Source organism: Urocitellus parryii, chromosome X (assembly GCF_045843805.1).
Source record: "Urocitellus parryii isolate mUroPar1 chromosome X, mUroPar1.hap1, whole genome shotgun sequence".
In the NCBI taxonomy this organism is placed as follows: domain Eukaryota; kingdom Metazoa; phylum Chordata; class Mammalia; order Rodentia; family Sciuridae; genus Urocitellus; species Urocitellus parryii.
Genome location: NC_135547.1, coordinates 34,684,842 through 34,710,523, shown reverse-complemented (window position 1 = coordinate 34,710,523; position 25,682 = coordinate 34,684,842). Strand labels below are relative to the sequence as shown.

The following is a 25,682-nucleotide window of genomic DNA, read 5'->3' as shown; positions in this document are numbered from 1 at the left end:
AAACAGAACTATTTCAATATTTGTTCAACCATTCAGAACCTAAGCAACTACTTAAAATACAAATATTACTGGGTCATGGTGGTGCACACCTGTAATCCCTGTGGCTCAGGAGGCTGAGGCAGGGGGATAGAGTTCAAAGCCAGCCTTAGCAAAAGAGTCGTGCTAAGCAATTCAGTGAGCCCCTGTCTCTAAATAAAATACAAAATAGGGCTGGGGATGTGGCTCAGTGGCTGAGTACCCCTAAATTCAATCCCTGGTAAACCCCTCCCAAAATATCAATGAGGAATTCTCTCTGATCTTTAAAAAATACAATAAAACCTCCCATGATCCCACATTCCCCTCCATTTCTGTCTTTATTCTTCACAACAAAATTTACACAATTCCACAACCCAACTAAATTTTGTACTTACCATGGACTTCTTGACCCAGTGTAATTTGGTTTCTATTCACTCTCACATTCACTAAATTTACAAAGAGCCTCCATATCAATAACCACTCCATTCATGTGTAAACATTCTCTTCCCTTGGCTTGGAAGACTACTCTTCCAGACCTTTTCTGTTATCTCTCTGGCTACTTCTTCGGTTAGATTTTTTTTCTACCCATATTATAAATGTTGGTGACAAAATGTAAGGGACCCGCGAAGCGTCGGAGGAAGAGACCACCAAGAGACCACTCATGCAATTGGCAGAAGGGGATTTATTGATCCAGCATGCTGGGGCTCCGTGCCCACTCGAGAGAGCAGCCCAGAGCCCCGGGCAGGGGTTGAGCAGTGCTTAAGTACACTTTTGGGGGAGGGCGGGGGCTTTGCATACATCAGAACAAATCAGCATGAGGCACGGGAAAATTGAACAGCAACTCTTAGACATGATTAGTACATTCATTGGCAGGAACAGGTTGGGCGGGGGTGATTGGTCACTCCTAAGCGGGGTACACATTCAAACTGATTGGTTTTGGGCCCTGGATGCCTACGTGCCAGGCTACACAGGGTCCTAGGTTATTAAACAACCAGAGGATCAGGAGGAATATTTACTGGGCAGTTCGGGTATTGTCCTAACAGCTACAGGAATTTCAGGTTTTGGGGGTAGCAGAGGAACTTAACAATACCTGGTCCTTTACTTTTTAACTCAGGCCTCGCAGCTTAGAAACTTTACAATGCCCGGTCTTTTACACTTTAACTTCAATTTCTTTTACTGTTACAAAAAGGTACTCTTTCCTTCTAAAGATACACATCATACTGAGTGATTTCATCCAATCCCAAGGCCAAATTATAGGTATATATACTAACAAATTACAAATTAAGGTTATGTCTAAATACCCATGTTTTAATCTTCAGGACTTCCTCTTGATGTCTTTTAGGCACCTCAAATTTTATAAGTGTAAAATATGAACTGAAGATCTTTGTCTACACACCTGCTTCTCTCATCTCAGACATGTCACCAATATCCTGCTGGTGAATTGTCCAAGGCAGAAACCAGGCATACATCCTTGATTCCTTCCTCTCCTAAATTATTTCACATACACACAAATATGCTTCCATTCATTTAAGTTTTTACAAAGATAAAATCATGGAGTTATTATAACCATTATTCCTCCATTAAAGGTTTATTTGTTATATAAAATTTTGAAAAAAATGACATTATGTGATCGGTTGAAAAAATACTCTAAAAAAGTTTTTCAACTTCAGTACTACAAATCTTTTGGTTGGATAACTGTTGGTGAGGAGGCTATCCTGAGCACTGTAAGATCCACTGGATAGCAGTAACCCTCTAGCCCTGAAAACCAAAAAGTATCCCCTGAGGGGCATCCCCATCCACCCGTTGAGAATGAATAACTAAACAATTATCTAATTAGTTAACTAATCATAGAGATATGCTTTATTTATACTACTTATTATCCTTATTTGGTTAAAAACATAAGAATATTATGGACTCTGTCAGGGAAACACCTATAGTTCAGCCTAGCCTCAATTGTACCTCTTATAGCATCAGCTTCGTCCTCACAAAAAGAATAAACTCCTGGAGCTGGGGTTGTGGCTTAGCAGTAGAGCGCTCACCTAGCAGGTGTGAGGCCCTGGGTTCGATCCCTAGCACCACAGAAATATAAAGGTATTGTGTCCAATTAAACTAAAAAATAAATATATTAAAAAAGAATAAACTCCTCTCAGTAAAGTTCAACTTTCTCACTCTGAGGGATGAGACCTCTTTACTCAGCAATATAGTAAATTCCCTATTTAGAATACTAATATACATGTATATAAACATATGTATACTGGTATATATGGATATAGAGAGAAGAGAGGACAGGGGAAGGAAAGAGAAATTGATTCTCATTCTCATCTAATATAAAGTTTTATAACTGGAAAAAGAAAACATTAACTAGTATTATGTAATATGCAAATTAATTTGGATTCTTCTTCCTCCCACTTTAGGATGCTGAATAACTTAATAAGATGATAGGGGGGCTGGGGATGTGGCTCAAGCAGTAGTACGCTCGCCTGGCATGCACAGGGTGCTGGGTTCGATCCTCAGCACCACATAAAAATAAAGATGTTATGTGCACCAAAAACTAAAAAATAAATATTAAAAAACTCTCTCTCTGTCTCTTTAAAATAAATAAATAAACAAACAAATAAAATATAGGCATTGTGTCTAACTACACCAAAAAAAGCTAAAGTAAAATATATTTTTAAAAAATGATAGGGGCTGAGGATATGGCTCAAGTAGTAGCGCACTCGCCTGGCATGCGTGAGGCACTGGGTTCGATCCTCAGCACCACATAAAAAAGAAATAAAGATATTGTGTCCACCTAAAGCTAAAAAATAAATATTTTTAAAAAAATATAAAATAAAATAAAATGATAGAATTACTAGAAGATGACATAAAATTTCTCAGTATTCTGGTTTGCCTCCTCTGGATACTCAAAGCATCATATAGTTCTATTGAGGGGGAAAATGAGTCAATGTTTTTAGTTTAGAATATGCTTCTGTTTCTTTTATGCTTGAGGTTTTACCTCTTATTCTTATAACTTCAGAACCCTAGGAGTTGAAAATTACTGATTACAATTAATTTGAAATCCTAAAAACAAAATTATGCCCAGTTTGTTATTCTGTATAATAACTATTAAACACATAATTATTAGTATTAATTACTAATAAATACTAATATTAAATACTAATAAAATAAATTAGTACTTAATATTAGTGTTAAATTAGTACTTGATACTTAATATTAATACTAAATACTAATCAGTATAGTATTAAGTACTAATTTTTATTAATTAATGCAGTGTTCCCAAAGATAGATAATGGTAGTGTGATTAAGATTGCAAGAATAGAGAAAAGAAAAAGTAGCTAAATTTTGAAATGTATTTTAGAATTAGTATATAAGTGGGAAGTTCAAGAGATGGGCTATGTTGGATAAATAAGAGGTAAGAATCAAGGATGGTATGAGGATTCTGGCCTAGGCCCCTTAATGATGTTTTCCAATGAATGAATGGAGTTGGAACCAGATTTTTGTTGCTGTTACTGGTGGGATTTCTGTTTTGTTTTCTAAAACAGACATGCAATCAAGGGCTCAATTGTATGTAAAAGAGATTCAAAGGAGATTGTTACATGGACATCAGACAGATGATTCTGGATCTCAGAAGTGAGGTCTGAGACAAACATAAAATCAGAAGCTGTGGGAATACAGTTAGTACTATAAAATCATAAAAATAGAAGAGCATCCATCCCCTAACATCAGTGTACTCAGTTGGAGAGATCAAGAATAGGCCATCTGCTGAGCCCAGTGGCACACGCCTATAGTCCCAGAGACTCAAAGGCTAAGGCAGGAAAATCACTTGAGTTTGGCAAGTGGGGCAGGGACACACACAAAAGAAGAAGAGTGGGACATCAAAAAGGTCAACACTAAGAAATTGAGTAGAGGGGAAAAAAAACAGGAAAGACTGAAAATAATGGTCAAGAGAAAATACAGTAATCATGTAATAAAGACATCAAAGAAGTTCAACCGTGACAGGAGAAAAAGTTAAATGTCATTATTATGAATGATTTTGGACTGGGGACATAGCTGAGTGGTAGAGTGCTTGCCTAACATGTACAAAGCCCTAGGTTCAATCCCCAGTACGACCAAAAAAAAAAAAAAAAGAATAATTTTAATGAGATAGTTTAAATAATATCAAGACATTATTTTAATAACTTCCATATTTTTGCATGATGCTTTATGTTCTTTTCCTTCCCCAAAAGGATTATTTAGTTAAATTACAGAGTAATAGTACATACTCCCTTAGGGAATTTAATTAAATTTACACTCATAAACTATTTTCTGGGTGACTTCATCTATTTATTTAGTAAACACCACTTAAAATTACAGGAATTATTATTCTAATTGAATGGAGTTAAATCAAATAAAGCATAATAAAGTTGAAATTAAAACTCAAGCTATTATAAAGCCTCTAATTAAAGAAATCTAGTTCTAGGGTGTTTCAGATTTTAAATCAGTATAAACATCCTTTCTAAGCATTTGGTAAACAGAATAACAGTGCCAACAGAAAAATACAACCATGGAAGGAGAGATGGGAAATAACACAAAATAATCTGTGTCTTAATTTCATGAACAATCTCGCTATAACAACATCTCATATTTACCCTGAAAAAAGTGAAGATTGGGCTGGGGCTGGGGCTCAGCGGTAGAGCGCTAGCCTAGCACGTGTGAGGCCCTGGGTTCAATCCTCAGCACCACATAAAAATAAAATAAAAGATATTGTGTCCAACTACAACTAAAAAATAAATATTTTTTTAAAAAGTGAAGAGTAACTTTCTTGTAGACATAATGGATAAAATTTAAACTGTGACTTAAATTTTTCATCTTTGATGTATACTTAATAAAGGAAATTTTATAAGATTCTAATTATTTAATAACCATGTATACTCAGGCAATAGAATATGACTAATAATAAACATATACTCAAGAAATACATGCATAATTGTTATTTTAATGGAGTTCTAGTTTTTAAAAAAAAAGTTTCCTGGAACCTTTGACTGTTCCTTATAAGGTAAAATTTTTGTAAATGTAATTAAGAATCTCAGGATGAGGAGATACCCTGTATCATATACAGCTGAACATTAAATGCCATAACATGTAGTCCTATAAGAGAAAGCCTTAGGAAAAATTGAGGGGAGGATCACATGAAGACAGAGGCAGGCATTGGTTTATTGTGGCCATGGAATGCCAGCAGCCACCAAAAGCCAGAATGGGCAAGGGATAGGTCATCCTCTAAAGCCTCCAGAGAGAGACTGACCCTGCTGAAACTTTGAATTTAGCTCCATAAAACCCATCAGACTTCTGGTCTCCAGAACTGTGAGACTAAATTTCTGTTCTTTAAAACCATTAAGTTTGTGGTGACGTGTTACAGCAGCCACAGGAAACTAATGTACTCTGTAATTACTGTTTATCAGAATTAATGAAAGAATGCCTATAAATTTTTAACCTTAAATACCTTTGTATTATTTTTTTCTTGTGCAGTAAGGTGATACCTCAGTTAATTAATGTCCTTAAGGATAAGTAACTTTATAACCACTGAACTATTTTTCTTTTGTCTCATTTTTAATCATAAATCATATCAAGCAGTACTGGCAGTAAATCAACAGTAGACAGATTGCTGTGTACTGTTTCCTGCCTTCTTTCAAGATACTCCTTGTAAAACTGCTGGAAGCCTGTTAGAGATGTTAATAGATCATCTTAAATAATCTGATATAAATTATGTTCTGTATCATTCTTGAGCTTCAAAGATTAAGGAAGCTAGGGAAGGGAGGAGATAAGTCAGATGGAATGGAAATCTGTTTGCTGTCTCCCAAGCTGCAGCCACAAACACCACAGATGGGTCCATCTGTTGCCCAGTGTAATTTCTGGCCTATTAGCTAGCATTTCTGCCAAAGTATAGAAAATGACTTTCAGAAATAACACTATTATACTATACAAATTATGCCAATTATGATTTTATCTTATTCAGTATATAAAAGATTGTGAAGCTTTAAAGGTTTTTTTGTAAAAATTGTCAAAACTTAAACTAAGATACAGGGATTGTCTTGACGTGATATTTAATAACACAGATTACCTTAGTCTCTCTTATTTTAAATAGTCCTACATAATAGTTGAAAGCCTGATCATTTTTGCCTCCAATAAAATATCTAATGTTGAAATGTGTTGTTGGAACACATCCTCATCATTAATAGAGATAACACCACAGAATTTTCTGCTTTCTAGGAGTTCAAGACCAGCCTGAGCAACATAGCAATAGCCTATCTAAAATAAATAAATAAATGTATCTATATACATATATATGGAATGGAAATATAAATTATATATATAATATATATATAAATTATATATATATAAATTATATAAATTATATATATAAATTATATATAATATATATAAATTATATATAATATATATAAATTATATATATAATATATATATAAATTATATATATAATATATATATAAATTATATATATAATATATATAAATTATATATATATATATAAATAAAACACACACACACACACACACAAACTCTATATGCTAGATCAGAATGCCATGGGTACATTTTGGTGTTTCTTGTTGTTTGTGGTGCTAGGATCAAACTGAGGGCCTTGTGCATGCTAGGCAAGCAATCTACCATATCCCCAGTCCTGCCATGAGCTTTGAATAGATTATTTCTAAACCTGAGAACAACCTTATGAGGTAGCTACTGTTCCTCATTATACATATGAAGCAAAGATAGTTTGAATGACATGTTCAATGTCAAAAAAATACTAGTATTAACTAACAGTACTGGAGTTCTAAACTTATCTATGTATGATTTTCCACTCCTCCACTGTTAAGACCTCTTGTCTCACATTTCAAATATTCTGACCTCTACTTAGCTCTACAAAACTGTAATTTTTATAAAGATTTTCTGACTGAACTAATACTGTATCATCATTGGGGTATATCCCAAAGTTCACAGATGTCTTACAGATTAAAAAAGAAGAGGAACATTTAAGCAGATGAGCACTAAACTGGATTTAAATTGCGTTTCTGATTCCCCTGATTACCATCTATAAAACATCGCCAAAATTGTTTAATTTCTCACTATTTCATAGCTATTGGAAATGAGAATATTCCACAGCAACCTAAAATCCCTATAAGAAATAAGCAATAGAAATGAAGAGAAATGTATCAACCTGTACATAGTGAATAATAAATAACATTCATAAAAATCTGAAATGATCATTATAGTCATTTCTTATGAATGATCATCATATTCATTTCTCATGAATGGAATATGTACACAGAATTTTGCTTTAGCAGAATGCACAAAAATAAGACAACTTAGATACTTCAGTTTCCTATCACAAAAATAAAAATTTAAATTTTCTCTATTCTTTGGTAATTGCTATTACCCAAATATAATACAGTTATAATATATAAAACTTGGTTAGAATGATCTTCCATTTTAAGACTTCCTTATCTATTTTTCTATCTAAAAGAACTGTCAAGACTAGAAACAAAAGCAACAAGAAAACAGGAGGCACCACAGCTGTCTGTCGAAGCAAGAATGGAAAGTGTCTTTGAAGTATTAGACTCTGATGTTGGAGAATGATGGGAAATGACAACCCCATGGCTCTGGCATCTGCTTTCAACAGATGCCCTCTGCAAAGACAGGTGATTTCTTGATTCAGTATTTTCTAGAAGGGTATTATGCTGTCATTCATGACAAGATAATGAACAGTCTATAACATTGAAATCTTGTTGAATGAGAAAGATATAATGAGTCACAGAATTTCTAAGATACTCTATGATGAATTAAAATATTAATTCATAATACAGTGGAGACACAAAATGAATTACAAAGTAGACACTGGAAAAAATGCTTTATTGTTTTTATAGTACTAGGGATTGAACCCAGGGCCTCATTGCATACTGGGCAAATGCTCTACCACTGGGCTACATCTCCAGTCCTGAAAAAAAAAAATGCTTTAAAACCAACAATTATGAGAAACAATAACAAGCAGATCTAGATCTCACCCACCTGCAGCAACCAATGATGGAAGGCTAATTTTGAGCACAGGACTTTGAGAAGCAAGGGTGCAAATAAAAACAGATGCTGCAAGGAGAAACCACAGCTGCTAACCAGAGGGCAGATTACATGCACACTCAGTGAGAAAAGGACTGTGAGTCATGCAACAATTAAGCCACGTGGAAGGACAAGACTTTATTAAAAAGGGGGGAGGGTGGGCCACTCTATGCAGAGTTGTCTGCAGGAGATTCTACAAAGGTTTTCAGTTTCACCAAGAAATAATGACTAATGAATCAGTGTAATGGCATTCAAAACATCAAAGTGACATTTAAAAATGGCACTGTACCTCAATACTTACATATTTTATATAGTATTTTGAATCAATGTAGTATTATTTATTAAATGGTTCCTGAATTAACTTTTTATTTTCAAAAGACAAATATCATAACCTCATCACATAACTTCTAAATAAAATCCAGATGGAGGAAAAAGATAAACATGAACATGAACCATAAAAAAGAAAACTAAAAAAACCATTTTATTGAATAGTCACCTAATATTACAATAAGGAAGGACTTTGAATGTAACAAACAAAAGAAGAATTCACACATAAAAGATTTCTAGATTCATATACTAAAATATAAATAATAACTTCAGTCTATCAAAAGCTAAATGACACAGACAACTCATTGAGAAAACCTGGGCCAAGGGCATAAACATTTAAAAATGAACATTATTAATAATCAACACCCACATGAAAATATATTCAATGTGAAGATTAAGATAAATTCAAGGGGTTTTAAAGTTACTACTTAGTGCTGACAGGCTATTTTGAATTGGGAACTTCCATATACCACTGGAGGGAATACAAATTGAGGTAACTTTTCTGGAAAGCAATTTAACAATATGAATCAATGGCCATAAAAACTTTCATACCCACTGATCCAAAAATGTAATCTCTAGTCATTTTTTAAAATATTTTTTAGTTGTAGATAAACACACAGTATCTTTATTTTTATGTGGTGCTGAGGATCCAACCCAGTGCCTCACACATGCAAGGCAAGCACTTTACCACTGAGCTACATCCCCAGCCCTTTAGTCATCTTTTAAACCAAATAGAGATAATTTTTTAAAAAATTTTTATTACCATTTTATTAATTAAAATGGTAAAAAATTAGAATCAACTGAAATGTTCAATAATAGGGTAAAATGTAAGTAAAATATAATTTTATAATGAAATATCTTATAGCCTTTAGAAATCACATTATAGATTCAATTCCTTCACATGGAAATATGTTACAGGGTAATAACTGTAACATTTAGAATGTGAATATATATATATATATATATATATATATATATATATATATATATACACACACACATATACATACACACAATATAAACCTATTGCTTCCTTTAAAAATATGCATTTTATCTGGGTGCTGTGCACATGCCTGTAATCCCAGCAGCTCGGGAGGCTGAGGCAGGAAGATCAGGAGTTCAAAGCCAGCCTCATCAACAGCAAGGCACTAAACAACTCGGTGAGACCCTGTCTCTAAATAAAATACAAAATAGGACTGGGAATGTGGCTCAGTGGTCGAGTGTCCCTGAGTTCAATCCCCAGTGCCATATACATACACACACACACACACACACACACACACACACACACATATACACACATACACTTTATACACTCCTATATAAACTTCTAAAAACTAGTTGTATAGCACAGGGGAGGAGTATGGGGTTATGAAAGAAATATACCAAAATATTAATATTTACTCAATGTTGGTAAAATGAGGAGTGATTCGTATTTTCTCCTCTATGCTTTTACTTTGCAAATTTTCTATCATAAGCAAGCACTGCTTTCATTACAAGAAAAACACAACTATTTGTTGAGGGTGTAGTACTGTGGTAAAATGTGTGAGGCCCTGGATTTAATCCCCAGTACCAATAAAGAAAAACATAATAATAGTTTACTATTTTAAAGGTATTTTACAAGGCAAATCAAATTCTAACCATATATATACCATTCATAAGAATGGTAAATGCCAACACTTATAAGGTAATTATGAATTGGTATTATGTATAGTCATTTTATTTTTATGCAGAAATAACTTAGTCTGCCACAAAACATCACCGTGCAATGTCATATTATATTGCCATTCTACTACATGTCATCATTTTAAAAATACAAATTAGGTTGGGGTTGTGGCTCAGCGGTAGAGCACTCGCCTAGCACATGTGAGGCACTGGGTTCATTCCTCAGCACCATATACAAATAAATAAAATAAAAATATTTAAAAATAAAATAAAAATAAAACTTAGAATAAAAGTATGTAACTGTTAATGTGAAAATTGTTCTTTCATGTAAATTACTTTCTTAATGCCAAAAAACCCTGTACCATCTGAATTGTTATAATTCATCCACTAATAAAGTGACATCCATCTCTAGGACATACGAATTGATTTATGATTAATCTGACTCTGGTGATCATTCTGCCTATGTTAAGGCCAACTAGCCATTGAAAACCAAGTGAATCTGTTTATACATTTTATTTTTTGTGTGCATTAAAATACCTTAGTACCTTTCTATTACATGAAAAAGGAGAAATCCAATGTAATATGAGAAAAGTCTGCGTCAAAATGACTTCCCAGGATAGCTCTAACTGGCTTTGGATTCTGAAACAAAAGTAAGGAAAGGAAGACAAAAACAAAACAAACAAACAAAGAAAAAACCCAAATGCAAGATGCTGTGCTAGACAAAACTACTTTATCTTTGATTCATTCTGATGAAGACTACTCTTACAGCCAGCATACTGTGTCCATTAAAATAATACTATATTTAGAGAGCAAGGACTGCCCTTAATAGAGATGTTCAATAGCAAAACACTAAATATTGGATCCTGAAATTAAAAGCAATTTATAGTAAGTTGACTAATTACCAAGTAATGAAAAATTCTCCAAACCAGTCCAAAACACCCCCTCATTTATGTTAAGTGGTCAAGCAGCCCCTACACTTCAGTACAACAACACCTGCCAGCAAGACAAAATGGATTCAGACAATGTAATACCAACACAGAGAATGCACCATTAGCATTGTATCAGCTCCAGATGTCCCTTAGACCCACAAGTCAAACCCAACTGAGGGACCAAGTGAAAGATAACACACAGTGTGTGCTGCTCTGTTGCTGAATCAACTTTACACCATTTCATCTTTGCAGCTGTATCTGAAGGAAAATCCCATGCCTCACCAGAATAAAGAAAGGAGTTAATAAACTGCCTGGGGGCACCCTCCCATAAGATAGGGGGTGGGTAAGAAATGGCCTTGTGACAGCTCCTCCCCAATCAGTCTGACTTGCCATAACCAGGGAGAATCACAGAGTATTCCCCTAAGACTTGAGTCAAACTATGATTGAGCCTCACTTATGTGGCCTTTGTGGAGACAGGTAAGATCACCAAGGCACCATGGGGGAACCATTCCCCTACAGTTTATGGTTACACATATAGTATTAAAAAGTTGGTACATGAAATTTCTAAGCTTCTTCTCATAATTTTAAGTTTAAAATTGATAAGTTGGGGCTGGGGATGTAGTTCAGTGGTAGAGGAAGCCTGGCATGCACAAGGCCCTGTGTTCAATTCCCAGCAAAACAACCACACAACCACACACAACCACACACACACACACACACACACACACAATTGATAAGCATTAATGATTAACTGTTGAGAGAGATACAGCACTGAACCAAATACTGTAGGGAATTTATGTACAGAATGCATTATCTGCTCTAAAGGAATTTAAATTCCTCTAGGGGAAAGCAATGTAAAGCCAAGGGCACAACTGCATTTGGCTGTGTACTTATATTAAACAGTAACTTCAACACCTAGCCATAGAAGAACAGTTAAATAAATTAGGGTGCATCTAAACAATGTACTTTTAGTCAGTCAGTTATTTATTTAGGTACAGGATCAGGGGCACTTAACCACTGAGCCATATCCCCAGCCCCTTTTTTTATATTTTATCTAGAGGCAAGAGTTTCACCGAATTGTCCAGTACCTTGCTGAATTGCTGAGGTTAGCTTTGACCTCGCAATCGTCCAGCCTCAGCCTCCTGAGTGGCTGGGATTACACGCATATGCCACCATTCCTGTGCCCGGCTAGGCAGTCCTTTAAACTCATGTTGTGGTGGAGAATGTGCTTTGCATGAAAAAAGCCCTCAGTTCAATCCCCACCACGAGCACAAAAAAAAATCATGTTATAAAATATTTGTCTGCAGTTCAACAGTGGCATAGAAAAACATTTTCAGAAAGAACAACTTAGAAGGAGAGCATAAAATAGACTACAACAGAAAGACTTTTAAGGTACCAACAGTACACTGAAAAATTTGAGAAAATTCAGTGATGAGGCTTTATATAAGATGAAATGCAATGAACATGTAGAGCTGTTGTTTGTGAGAACCTTTAAACTCTGATCCAACTAAGGATGACAGAATTTTGCAACTTGAAGGTAGTTGATCCCTGATCTTCACTGCACCCACAGTTAATGGAGGACAGTAGACCAATCTAAGAGGAGAAAATTAGACCAACACAGACTGAAACACAACTGGCAAAAATCCCAAATCTCATTCACAAAATGTGCATTTATCTCCCAATTTTTCAAAGACTTCATTTATAAATATGACTTTCAGAACTAAATTTGTTAAAAGAACATATTAATCCTCAAAACATTTTATAATTTACTATTTTTAATACCAAACTTATTACATAATGTCATAAACATTATTTATTAATTAATTGAATATTTATAAGTAGCCAACTACTCCAAAATAAAAATATATCCAATGGTGGAATATAGAAATATATAAAACTACAGCTAATTTCTAAATATTAAAGTTTAACAATCACATCTCTGCTTATAAAGCAGTAATGTGTTATTTCTTTTTAATACTTTTTTCTAATATTTTCTAATACTTTTTTTCATTTTTTCCAGTCTTTTTTTTTTTGTGTGTGTGTGGTGCTAGGAATTGAACCCAGGGCCTTGTGCATTTGAGGCAAGCACTCAACCAACTGAGCTATATCCCCAGCCCTCTAGCTATTTTTATTAGAGTTTTATACTTATACATAGTAGTTGGATTTTTTTTTTAGTATTTATTTTTTAGTTGGACACAATCTTTATTTTATTTATTTATTTTTATGTGGTGCTGAGGATCAAACCCAGGGCCTCGCACAGGCTAGGCAAGCGCTCTACCGCTGAGCCACAACCACAACCCCTGGATTATTTTTTTCATTTTTAAAAATAATAAAGCAAGGGGGCTGGGACTTTAGCTCAAGTGGTAGAGCACTTGCCCTGCACGTGTGAGGCACTGAGTTCAATCCTCAGCACCACATAAAAATAAATTAGTAAACAAAGATATTGGGTCCATCTACAACTAAAAATATATTTTTAAAATAATAGTAATAAAACAAAATAAACCAGAAACATGATGAAAGGTCCAATCTGACTAAAGAACAAGGTACATATATTAGAAGTAGTGGAAAACACAGATGAAAAGCAAAAAGGCACCTCAAAAAGGCACCAGGATAAAAAGCTGGCGTAATTGAACAAAATGTGTTAAATAACTACTGTGCATCACACACTGTAGGAGATTTTGAAATGACAAAGTTTCTACATTCACCTCTGAAGCCAATAAAAAGAGAAATGCACATTTTCTTTTAATGATAACAGTTCTTAAACCCATATATGCATTTATTGTGGTAGTGTTTATTTTTTTTTCAGGAAAATTATTAAACTGATGGTGCACGGTACAGTAGAAGAAAGATTAATTGCAATAAAAGATCACAGCTGCCATAATTGAAGTATAATCACTGTATGTGGAGGATGAGGGGAAGGGGAAGGATAAAGAAAGACCAAAGCACAAGTAACATAAAAAACAAAATAAAATAAAATGGACTATATCTAAAATTTTAAATTTTGGGCTGGGTATGTGGCTCAGTGGTTAACTGCCCCGGGGTTTAGTCCCCAGGACAAAAAAAAAAAAAATTAATTTTATTTTTCAAAGTAGATAATCCACAGAATTGGAAAGGAAAGAAATATTTGCAAAGCATATGTTTGATAAGGCATCTATATACATCATTTTTAAAAGCCTCTTATATCTCAGTAATGAAAAGACAGCTCAACTAGAAAATGGACAGCCTGAACAAACCTTTCTCTTAGAAAGATATACAAATTGTCAATAAGCAGATGCAACAATGCTTGACATCATTAGTCTTCAGGGCAACACATATCAAAATGACAATGAGATACCATTTCACACCCGTTAGGATGGTTATTTAAAAAAAAAAGATAATAGGTGTTGTAGAAAAATTAGAATCCTATACACTCTTAATGGGAATATAAAATGGTGCAGCTGCTTTGGAAAACAATTTGGCATTTCTTCAAAATGTTAAATATAGAACCACCACAGGACCAGTCCCACTCCTACATATATTCTCAAGAGAAATGATGACATACATCTACACAAAAACCCATACATAAATGTTTACAGCAGTATTGTTTATAATACCCAAAGAGTGGAAACAATCCAATTGTCCATTAATTGCTAAATAGATAAGTAAAATATATAGTGGAATATTATTCAGAAATAAAAAGGAATAAAGTACTGATAACACACTACAATATAAATGAACTTTGAAAACATTATAATAAATGATAGGAGTTAGTCACAAAAGGCCACAGATTGTATGAATCCATTTACATGAAATGTCAGTATAGGCACATTTATACAGAAAGAAAGTAGATTAGTGGTTGCCTAGGGTATGATGGTGTAGAGTGGAGTCAGGGAGAGCAGGGAGGGACAAAGGGTGTGGATTTCTTTTGGGATGATGAAAATATTCGAAAATTAGATTCTAGTGATGGGTGTACAACTAATAACCAACAATTTTTGTTGTTGTTGTTGTTGTTTTTTTGGTGCTGGGGATAAAACTCAGGGCCTTGTGCATGCAAGGCAAGCACTCTACCAACTGAGCTATATCCCCAGCCCAAACAATATATTTTAAATGGATGAATGTTTATTTTGTGAATTTTCTTTCAATAAAATGTTAAAAAGAAAAGAAGTAGGCAAGGGTGGATTGAGAAAAAGATGATCGCTATGTTAAAACATGAAACTGAACCACTACTTTATAATGTAGTTAAAATCAATTCCATATTGACTTGAAACTTAAACACCGAAAATAAAACTTTAAGACTCTTTGTAAAAAAAATGTAGATTAATGTATTTAATACATTCTTGTGGGCAGGTACCGAGGACTGAACTCAGGGGCACTCGACCACTGAGCCACATCCCCAGCCCTATTTTGTATTTTATTTAGAGACAGGGTCTCACTGAGTTGCTTAGCACCTCGCTGTTGCTGAGGCTGGCTTTGAACTCAAGATCCTCCTACCTCAGCCTCTGGAGGGTCTGGGATTACAGACACCATGTGCCACAGTGCCCAGCATATTCAATACATTCTTAAAGAAGACAAAAAATCATTAACAATAAAATTAAAGACTGAAAAATTTTGACTATTAAAATTTCAAAGATTTTTAAATCTTTTCAAAGCTTTACTCTTCAAGGGCTGGGGATGTGGCTCAAGCGGTAGCGCACTCGCCTGGCATGCGTGCAGCCCGGGTTCGATCCTCAGCACCACATACCAACAAAGATGTTGTGTCCGCCGAAAAATAAAAAATAAATATTAAAAATTCTCTCTCTCTCTCTCTCTCTCTCTCTCTCTCTCTCTCTCAAAAAAAAAGATTTATTCCTCAAAACACACTTCCTTAAAAAGCAAAAAAAGGTAAATTAAAAACTAGGCAATGGGAGTTGGAGTTGTGACCCAGCCATAGAGCGCTTGCCTAGCACATTCGAGGTCCTGGGGTTGATCCTCGGCACCACATAAAAATAAATAAAATAAAAGTATTGTGTCCAACTACAACTAAAAAATAAATATTAAAAAGAAAAACTAGGCAATGATTGGGCCTGGGGTTGTGGCTCAGTGGTAAAGTGCTTGCCTAACGTGTGAAGCACTGGGTTAGATCCTCAGCACCATATAAAAAATAAAGTTATTATGTCCATTACAACTAAAAAAATTTAAAAAGAAACTAGACAATGATACCTACAACATACAAAACTGACAAATGATTAGCATAAGAAGAATTACAAAATTCTGGTACATATAGAGAGAGTAGTATACAGTATTATAAAATTATATAAGGAAAGGACATTCAATAGAAAATAGGCAAAAACAAAGAAAAGTTATTTTACAGTACAGGAAACACATATGGCCAACAGATATTTGAGGAAATATTAACATCATTGGTGATCTGAGAAATTTAAATTCTAAAAACCTTCACTGAAATACCATTTTAACTTCATTTGGCCATAATGTTTAAGCCTGACAATACTATATATTGAAAGAAATATAGTTTCATGGGATCTATTATACATGACCAAGGAAATGTAAACTGTTAACCAGTCTGAACAGTGATATTCAACATAACCTAGACTCCCAAGTATACAAGAAGAAAAATATTACACATATAAAACAAGAGACATACAATTTTATAGTGGCACTATTTACAAGAGAAAGAAGGAAAAGCAATGTAAATAGCAATCAGTGAGAAAGTAAATAAATAAAGTGTGCTACATTCAAAGAAAGATCATGCAGCCATCCAAAATAATGCACTACAACTTCACACAATTTGAATGAATCTTAGCAACTTAACATTGATTAGTATAATATAAAATTACCACAGTTGAAGCACAGTGTGTATGTTTTAGCTCTTTTTTTACATTTAAAAATTTTGCAAAACTCGAAATCCAAGGAAATAAGATTATGAAATGCACTGTTAGGGAACTGGCTTGAAGGTGTTTTACAAAAAATAACAATCAGACTTGCACAGTGAAGAGAATGGTCTAGCTAGTGTGGAGTTGAAGCAAACTTCAGGCAAAGAGAACAGAAACTGGGAAACTGTTGACAGATTCACTTGCAGTTGAGGAAGAGAAGAGAAGCTGAATAATAACAATGGCAGTGAGAACAGACAGGAAGGAAACAGATCTGAAAGCTATTCAAAGATCTCTGACCAACAGATCCTAGTTCTTAACTAGATTAGGTTGAGGAAAAGGGAGGAGTCAGAAATTGCTCTCAAATTTCTGATCTGGTTGATGAGGGGGCTTAGGGTCAATAACAAGAATTGACTACTTGATAATACTGAGTTTGAGGAGACTCTGGGATGTCAATATTCATGTAGCTTTATCCCTCTGCGCATAACTATAAAATCTTTCAAAGCCAATTTCTCATCTTCTTTATATATCTTTTGATGTTCCAACAATCCAGTCAAATGTCATCTTTCCCTCTTGAACATGTATTGCACTTTGTTTTCAGTTATGACATTTATCTTACTCTAACCTGGGGCTTCTGAACCTCGGAACCACTGACATTTTGGACTAGAAAAGTCTTTGTTGTGGTGGACTATGCTTTTCACTGAAGGATGCTCACCTCTACCCACTAGATGTCAGTAGCACCCCCCCAAACTGTGACAATCAAAAATATTTGCAGACACTTCCAAGTTTCCCTTGAAGGCAAATTCCCCCTTCCAATTGGAAACTGCTATCTAATCTATATAATAGATATGTGTGGGAGTTCTTGTTTTATACCACTATGAAATCAAATTCCTTAAAAGTGGCAACTTTACAACCTTTATATAAAATCAACATTCAAATACATTCTTTACATTCATTAAGATAGGGTAAAGACACTGTTATCTATGTTCATTACTATTTTTAATTCATAAGTATTTTTAAATGTAATTGATTTCCCACTGACACAGACATCCCCAACCAACTAGCTCAGAATGTTAAGAATTTACACATAATTTTAAGGGAAAAATTCTAGGCCACACATAATAGTTTCTTAGGGATATCATCAACATAGCCATTTTTGAGTGAAATCCAAATTCACATGTTTTGAATTGAATAGTCTTCATAGGATTCAAATAAAAAGTTGTTGTCACTGTTACTTTATTTCTCTCTGTCACTATGAGTAACATTGTACTCAAAGAGACTAACATAATTAATTTAAAAATAAAGCAAGAACAAAATAGTACATAGAATAAAAAACGTCCTCAAATAGGAAAGGACTTACTTCCTATTTGGGGGGGAAAAATTTTCCTTAAAAAAAAATCTGACATCAGGGGCTGGGGATATAGTTCAGTTGATAAGAGTGCCTGCCTCACATGCTCAAGGCCCTGGTTTTCAATCCCCAGCAGCCCCCCAAAAAACTCTGATATCAAAAAATACATTAGAAAATATGTGGGGCTGGGGTTGTAACTCAGTGGTTGAGCACTTGCCTGGCACGTGTGAGGCACTTGGTTCCATTCTCAGCACCACATAAAAAATAAATTAATAAAATAAAGGTATTGTGTCCACCTACAACTACAAACAAAATAAAAGAAAATATGTATTCTTTAATTATCTACTATAGTCCATTGACTGGTATTATATAAGTGGAATTTTATGGATTTAAATTTATTTGAAAAGAAGAAATAAATTTAAAGTTGAAGTTGGGGGTGGGGGTATAGCTCAATAGTAGAATACATGCTTATTAGCATGAGCAAGGCCCCTGGGTTCAATCCCCAGCATGAAAATAATAAATAAATGTATTTTTTAAGGTTCAAGTTTAACCTTCAGTAGATTGCACTAGTTGAAAGTGAGACTAAATACAAACTTAAACTGTTATAAAAATTTTCTCATGGGGCTGGGGATGTGGCTCAAGCGCGCTCCCCTCGCATGGGTGCAGCCCGGGTTCGATCCTCAGCACCACATACAAAGAAAGATGTTGTGTCTGCCAAAAACTAAAATGTAAATAAAATATTAAAAAAATTTCTCATACCATTTTCATTTACTACATTAAATGGTTCCCTGAAGCATAAGGTATCTTTTTCCTGTAAAAAAGAAACAGACAACTCTTTCTGAAACTTTTCAGAAAACTGACTTTATAAGAGTCTTACAATGTTTCAAAAAGTATCTGAATACTCCCCAAGTATAGAGAAAAAGAGAAAACTAAAAGATTTCCCTTTCTAAGGAAAATCCATCCTTTGTAGAATGAGGTTAGGCAGCATATAGTTTAAGCATCACCCAGAGTGGGCTGCTGGTCTGGGCTGGGAGAATGATACCCCTTTTCAAAGTTTCACTGTGTGCCTTGGAACTTAAACAAATACCATCCGCCTAGTAAAACAATATGCTGTAAGTCTTGAATTACTGTTATTTGTGAAGTGTCCCTAGCATCACCTCTTATGTTATCAATGAGGTTCTGGATCTTGTCCACCTTTTATGTTTTTGATGCCAAATAAATGCTTCAGAGTTCATATTACAAATAATCTAAATTAATATTAAATTGTAAATCTTAAGCAAAGCTTTCCACTAACCCTAACTGTAAAACACCCTAATCAACTACTTTTGTTCTTATACTTGTAGTATTACAAATACCTAACTGAACTTTGCAGGGGGGTGGGTTGCTGGGGATCAACCCAAGGCCTTGCACATCCTAGGCAAGCCCATCTCCAGCCCCTAACCTAACTTTTTAGGAAGCTTTCCCAAACTAATTTAACCCCCAATAAAATTAAGCCTTATGTCACAGTTCCATATCACTTATTTGTACAGTGTCCAGAGTCTACTATTTTGAATAATGTTATATTGTAATTCCTTTCTAATTGTAATACATATTTCTGTACACATTCAACCATTTTATAAACCTACAAGAAGAAGAACCACATCTCTTCCTTTCTACTGGCCATATCATGTTTCCAAAGTTGGACTTCAATAAATCCTAGCTTAATCACTCTATTCTAAAACCATCAGACAAAAGGTATAAAAAGTCATGCAAGTAAATAAAACAAAACAGGACATACCACAAACAATGGCTATATAACCTATGAAGTTAAATAAGTATTTATTTTTCAGAATGAATTATTGGCATAGTGTTTATTTTAATAATAGTTTTGTTATAAAGAGAGAACCATTACAGTGCAAACAACATTGGGATAGCGTAAGAGCTGGAAAACCTAGACTCTAACTCACACTCTACCATACGCCTGCCAGCAAATCACTTAACCTTTCTCAACCACAAGGAGTAATTACTATGTACTCTGCCAAGCTCACAGCGCTATTTATTAGGATACAATAGAATAATATATATATATATATATATATATATATATATATATATATATATCTACTTGGAAATTTATAAAGAACTACATAAATGGTATTATTTTAATGATGACTGTACCCTCCAATTTAAACTAGCATTTTATTTTAAAATGTGAACTTGTTGCAAAAGAAAGAAATTAAGGGACAACTATTTATGCTATAGAATTCATTCCTAAATAAATCACTACAAAGTTCAGCAACTCAAATCTAATCTACAGCAATTAAAATGTGAGTCAATTGTCAAAAATATGCTTCATGTTCAATTTTTCAGGTAGACATTTATTACATAAAACAAGGCAGATATTTGAATCTTACCACAAAATTACAATCACAAGCTCATTACACTAAATGCACTAAACCATGTTATGTTTATGTGGCTCCATTTTGCAACCTGATACAATGCACCATGTCCCACAGTTGAAGAGGTGAACCAACACATGTAGGAAATACAAGAGTTGACTCTTGGTTTACAGGAAAGCACGTGATTACCCAGGACATAGCACAATCTGTTGTATGTAAGAATTCCTAAATCTATTTCACAGACCTACTGCTCTTAGACATAAAAAGGCACTGTGTGAGCTAGGGATCTAGCTCAGTGATAGAGCAGTAGCTTAGTGAGGCCCTGGGTTGCACCCCTAGTATGGGGAGATGGGTGTATTGTATGAAGAAGTGGAAGGACGGCTGCAGTAGGCTGAAATGCATCCACTTATTTGTAGCACTAGGGACAGAATCAACTGTGATGAGTTTCAGGATTTGTTTGGCTAACCATTAAATTCATTTTGGAGTCAACAAATTACCATCGCATCCAAAAAATTCTAACCTTTCATCTTGCCGAGTCTACCTACAGTCCATTTCAGAGAAGAAGCTACAGCAAGAATCAGCTCCTTTCCTTATTTTATGTCCTTTTGTACGGGAAGAATTTAAATCAAGGAGTATCTGGAAGGCAGATGTACTCAAAAGGTCATGAGCACAAACCACCAACTGGTGGTTTACAAAAAAGTAAATTAGTGAATTCCCCCATTAAATGTTAATCTCCTAGAAGGGTTAACAATCATTCAGCTTTGTGCTCCATCTCAGTAAAGGAAAGGAAGTGAGCCATGAGGAGGAAACAAGGAAGGCAGCACGATGGGGAAGGTGGGAGTGAAGAAGAACAGACACCAGAAATGCAAAGGGAGAGGTAAAAAGACACCAAAGATCAATTTTGCCAACAGCTGCCTACTATCCCTTTTCCCTTATAGCAAAGCCCAGTTCACAGAGAAAACAAGATTTTGTGATTTGGGGGGCTCTATTTTCTTAATGCAAATTTAACAAATGGCATGAAATATAATCTAGGTTACATGTGAAAACTGAAGAAACTTTAGGTTCCTAATAAGTTTCTATTCACTATATGATGGGGGAAAAAAACGAGTCTCAGCTTCACAAAAATCTATTGAAAAGAACAATGAACCAGAACTTGAATACTTAGTTCCTAGTTTTGGTTTTGACCCTCTTTAGGCTTTAGGTTAATCACTAAACTCTGTGTTCTCATCCACTCAACAAATATTTCTCAAGTGCTTAAAAAAAAAAAGAGCTATTTTAGGATTTCCTCAACTCTGACTGCACATTAGGGTCACCTGAAAGGTTTTTTGAAAAAAAAAAAAAAAAAAAAAAAAAAACAGAAAAAATGTCTTTTGGTCTCTAAAATTCTGATTTAATTGGTCTGGGGTGGGACCCAGGCATAGACTGAAAAAGAAAACTCCCCTGCAATTTTAACATGTAGCCAGGGTGAAGAATCACTGGTCTATTTCATCTGATGTATATGTGAGGAACAGCAAAATACTAAAAGCCCTCCCCACTTTTGAAATGTATCAATTTCCCCTTATTCAATATTGTTCCAGCCCATATTTTCACCACCCCTCACCTAGATTAATTAGCATGATAGTGTCTTAGTTATTTTCCCTTCCTCCAGCCTCCTCCCAATCCACTAAACCTTCCATGTTTGTCTAATCAGTTTGGTTCTGAAATATTATCCTGCTGAAAGTCATTTTAAGTACAGTACAACAATATCACCAAACAGAGTTGTTTTCATCAAATAGAGGATATACTATGTGTATATTTGCATGTATATTTGTGTGTGTGTGTGTGTGTGTGTAAAACCTAACACACAATTTTTCTTCAGTTCTAGTGTACCTACTTTCATTTATACATGATCAATATTGGTCTCTTTACATTGAAAAATATTGCCTCTAAATATTCCATGGCTAAATTTTTGTCAAAAACAAATGGCAAATGAATCACCGACATTTATCCCATTTAAATGAAAAAAAAAGGTACAGCTAAAGATCTTTTTTTACTCTATCTGATCTTGAAGTGTTCCCACAAGGAACATACATTCAACTGAAAAAAATAAATAAATAAAAGGAAGTGGAATTATTTGTACAAGTCCTGTGTTACTAAAGACACTAATAAAGATTATGACAAAGGTGAGGGGTATAGCACAGTGGTACAACACTTGCTCAGCATGCACAAGACCCTGGGTTCAATCACCCTCCTAAAAAAATAACGGTGAATGTATGTTTACCAAGGACAAATATGGTTCTGGATTGTGTTGAAACTTGCCTCAGAAAATCAACTAAAGCCTTAAAAGCCAAAGGTTATAACTGAATAAGATGATCTTTGTATTCATGAGAAATATCAAACACAATAAAACAAATATAGAAAGAGAAGACTAAACAAGGATACCACCGATCCCCTGCCTTTAAGGGGCTCTCCATCTTCTTCAGGACAACAAGACACAAGCATAAAAAGAAAATAAAGCCAGCACTGCCAAGTAAGTGGTAAAGACAATAAGTATCATGGGAATTCAAAGAAACAGGAGACTGCCAGGAGACTGCCATGGACTAAGGGAGTTGGAGACAGCTTCTTGGAAAAGCTGGGAGCTCAAACAAAATTAAATAGGTAGAGAAAAGAAGGAAATCCCAAACATGCAAATAACCTTGTACAAAGATGAGGTCAAAATGCACATATTTGAGGAAGGGGAGTTGACCTAGTTTGAATAGAGGGTTCTATATAGCAGTGTTTGCGGAGATAATGTTGCAATAATGAACTGGACCTGGACAGTGAAAGCCCTGAATGCCAAGCTGGGATGCTCAAACTTTGTCCTACAGATAGATGAATCCTTTATAGGTTATAAAGAACAATAAGCACACATGCACACACACACATACACACCCCTCTAATGATGCAATCTGAAGCCATTTTTCTTGAAGCTTTTGAAGAACACATCAAGTAATATAATATCTTGCCAGTCGAGTTGTGAATATGTGAACATATTGTTTAGGAAATCCGTTCAGAGTGAAAGAGTAAATACTCAAATGTGCTTTCCAAAATACAAAATCAGGTATCGATTACGCATTCATAGTTCTTAGGATAATGCCTAAGAGAATCACAGGGTGGAAAGCTTCAAATTTAGGTTTTCCTCCAGTCTCCATTCTCCTCCAACACACATGCCCTGATTTAATATCAAGAAAGTGAATACACTGAAATTATCTTGCTGTGGAAATAAGGTATTTTACTACTTCTCACTATGGGTGAATTCACTTGCTATATTGTTTCCAAAATGACTACATCTACGAAAAAAATTTTGTCTATGATTTATTTCAGCAAAGTACATGAAACACGCATAAATAACAAATTTAAAGATTATGAAAAGCAAAAAACCCTTTCATCAAACCAAAACATAGCTAAAATAAGCAGCACTGATTTAGACGACAGAGAGGAAAGAGTGTGTTCCTAACAAAAAATGCCAGCCACAACAAAGACTAACAGAGAGTACACGAAGAATATTACAATAGCCAATTTCTCACCAAAAATGAAAAGCCATTAATCCACAACTCCATAAAGAATGAAGTTATTTTTTTTTCTCAAAAATGCCCTTAAAATTTTTGGCTCTTTCTGCTATAAAAATTAAAACCGTAACATAACTCAAAACAAGGATTATCCTTCTCCCAGTAACCAGACATGTAAGTGATTGATGATTTAATTTGCTACTGCAGCAAATACTAATTTAACCACCACTACTTTCTCAACACCAGAAAAATGAGAAAATCTGTCTTTAAGGCGTATGTGACAAGAAAGAAGCCAAAAATATGTAGAATGATTAAGCTGCATTGAAAGTAACACAAACCATAGCAATACTGCTACCGTCTGAAAAAGGCTATGCCATTCTTGCAGGCACGTATGCCTTTAAGGAATATGTAGAGATTATGATTTTATGCATTGTCTGTTCCCCACCCCCATCCTCCGGAAAAGATAGGAACATCCAGGAGAGTTGGAAGAAGTGAATTAAGAGAGATGTCAATACCTCCCTTCCACCCGTGCTGGAGAAACTCGCTTTAACAATAATGCTCTTTCACCCCTAACATCCCACCCAGTTTGCACACATCCTTCAGTCAGCATTCCCCACACCCGTGTTACCAGCTCTGCCCTGACGCTCAGAACAGCCTGCTCCGACTTTGTTAGTCTGGTCGCCCCCGCGCACCCGCTTAGACCAGCAGAGTCCGACAAGGCAGCCACGCAGCCACCCACTACCCCCACCTCCTCCTTCGTAGCTCAGTTTCCCTTCCCCCGGTCTGTCACCTGCTTGGGTGGTGTCCGTCAGGTCGTAGCCGCTGCCCGGGAAGTCTCGGAGTTTCCTGCCACTGAGGCTCAGGATGCCGGAGTTGCCCGCCTCCTCCAGGGCCCGGTCCAGGCTCCTCACGGTGTGTTGAGGCTGCAGGCTCCCCGGGTTCCACTGCGGCCCATTGGAGAACGGCTGACCGAAGAGAGTCGGTACCGGGATGGGCACCACCAGGGTCCCGCCGCCGCCGCCGCCGCCTCCCCCTCCAGCCCCGCCACCTCCTCCTCCGGCCGCGCCACCGCCACTGCTACTTCCACCTCCACCACAACCACCGCCCCCACTGTTACCACCACCTCCCTGACTCGCCGCCATGTTCCTGGGAGAGAGAATAGCCCCCGACAATACTCTCAGCCTGTGCCGCGAGTGTAGGGGGTTCTTAGGACGCATGCGCAGGCTGGGGTGGGGGGGCGAGGTAGAGGGTGGGAAGGAACCAGGGGGCGGGCTGCAAGGAGGTGTTGGATAGAGATGATGTTCCAAAGTGCAGAACGCTCGCTTTAAGAAATGTATGATCAGAAGAAAGATGCTAAATCCCGGTTCTGCTGCTTTGGGTACCAAAATCTGGAGAAACGACACCAGGCAAACTATAGGTCGTTTGTGCGATACGTCCCCAGATCTCTAAGTTGCTTCGCCTTTTTCTTTCTGCAAAACAAAAAGAAATATATGAGGCCGGCATGAAAAGGATTTGTTTCCGAATGTATAGAAACTGCTTTTCGA

At 35.6% G+C, this 25,682-nt stretch overlaps 1 protein-coding gene across 2 annotated transcripts in view; it reads right to left on the bottom strand.

Annotated features, from left to right (window-relative positions):
• The window catches only part of Lrch2 (leucine rich repeats and calponin homology domain containing 2), a 102,851-nt gene extending 77,571 nt beyond the window's left edge, over window positions 1-25,280 (bottom strand). For both annotated transcript variants that reach the window (XM_026410986.2, XM_077793736.1), the window contains exon 1: window positions 24,929-25,280. In XM_026410986.2, the coding sequence (XP_026266771.2) occupies window positions 24,929-25,280 (352 nt within the window). The remainder of the gene's footprint in view (window positions 1-24,928) is intronic.
• Between the last annotated feature and the right edge of the window lie 402 nt (window positions 25,281-25,682).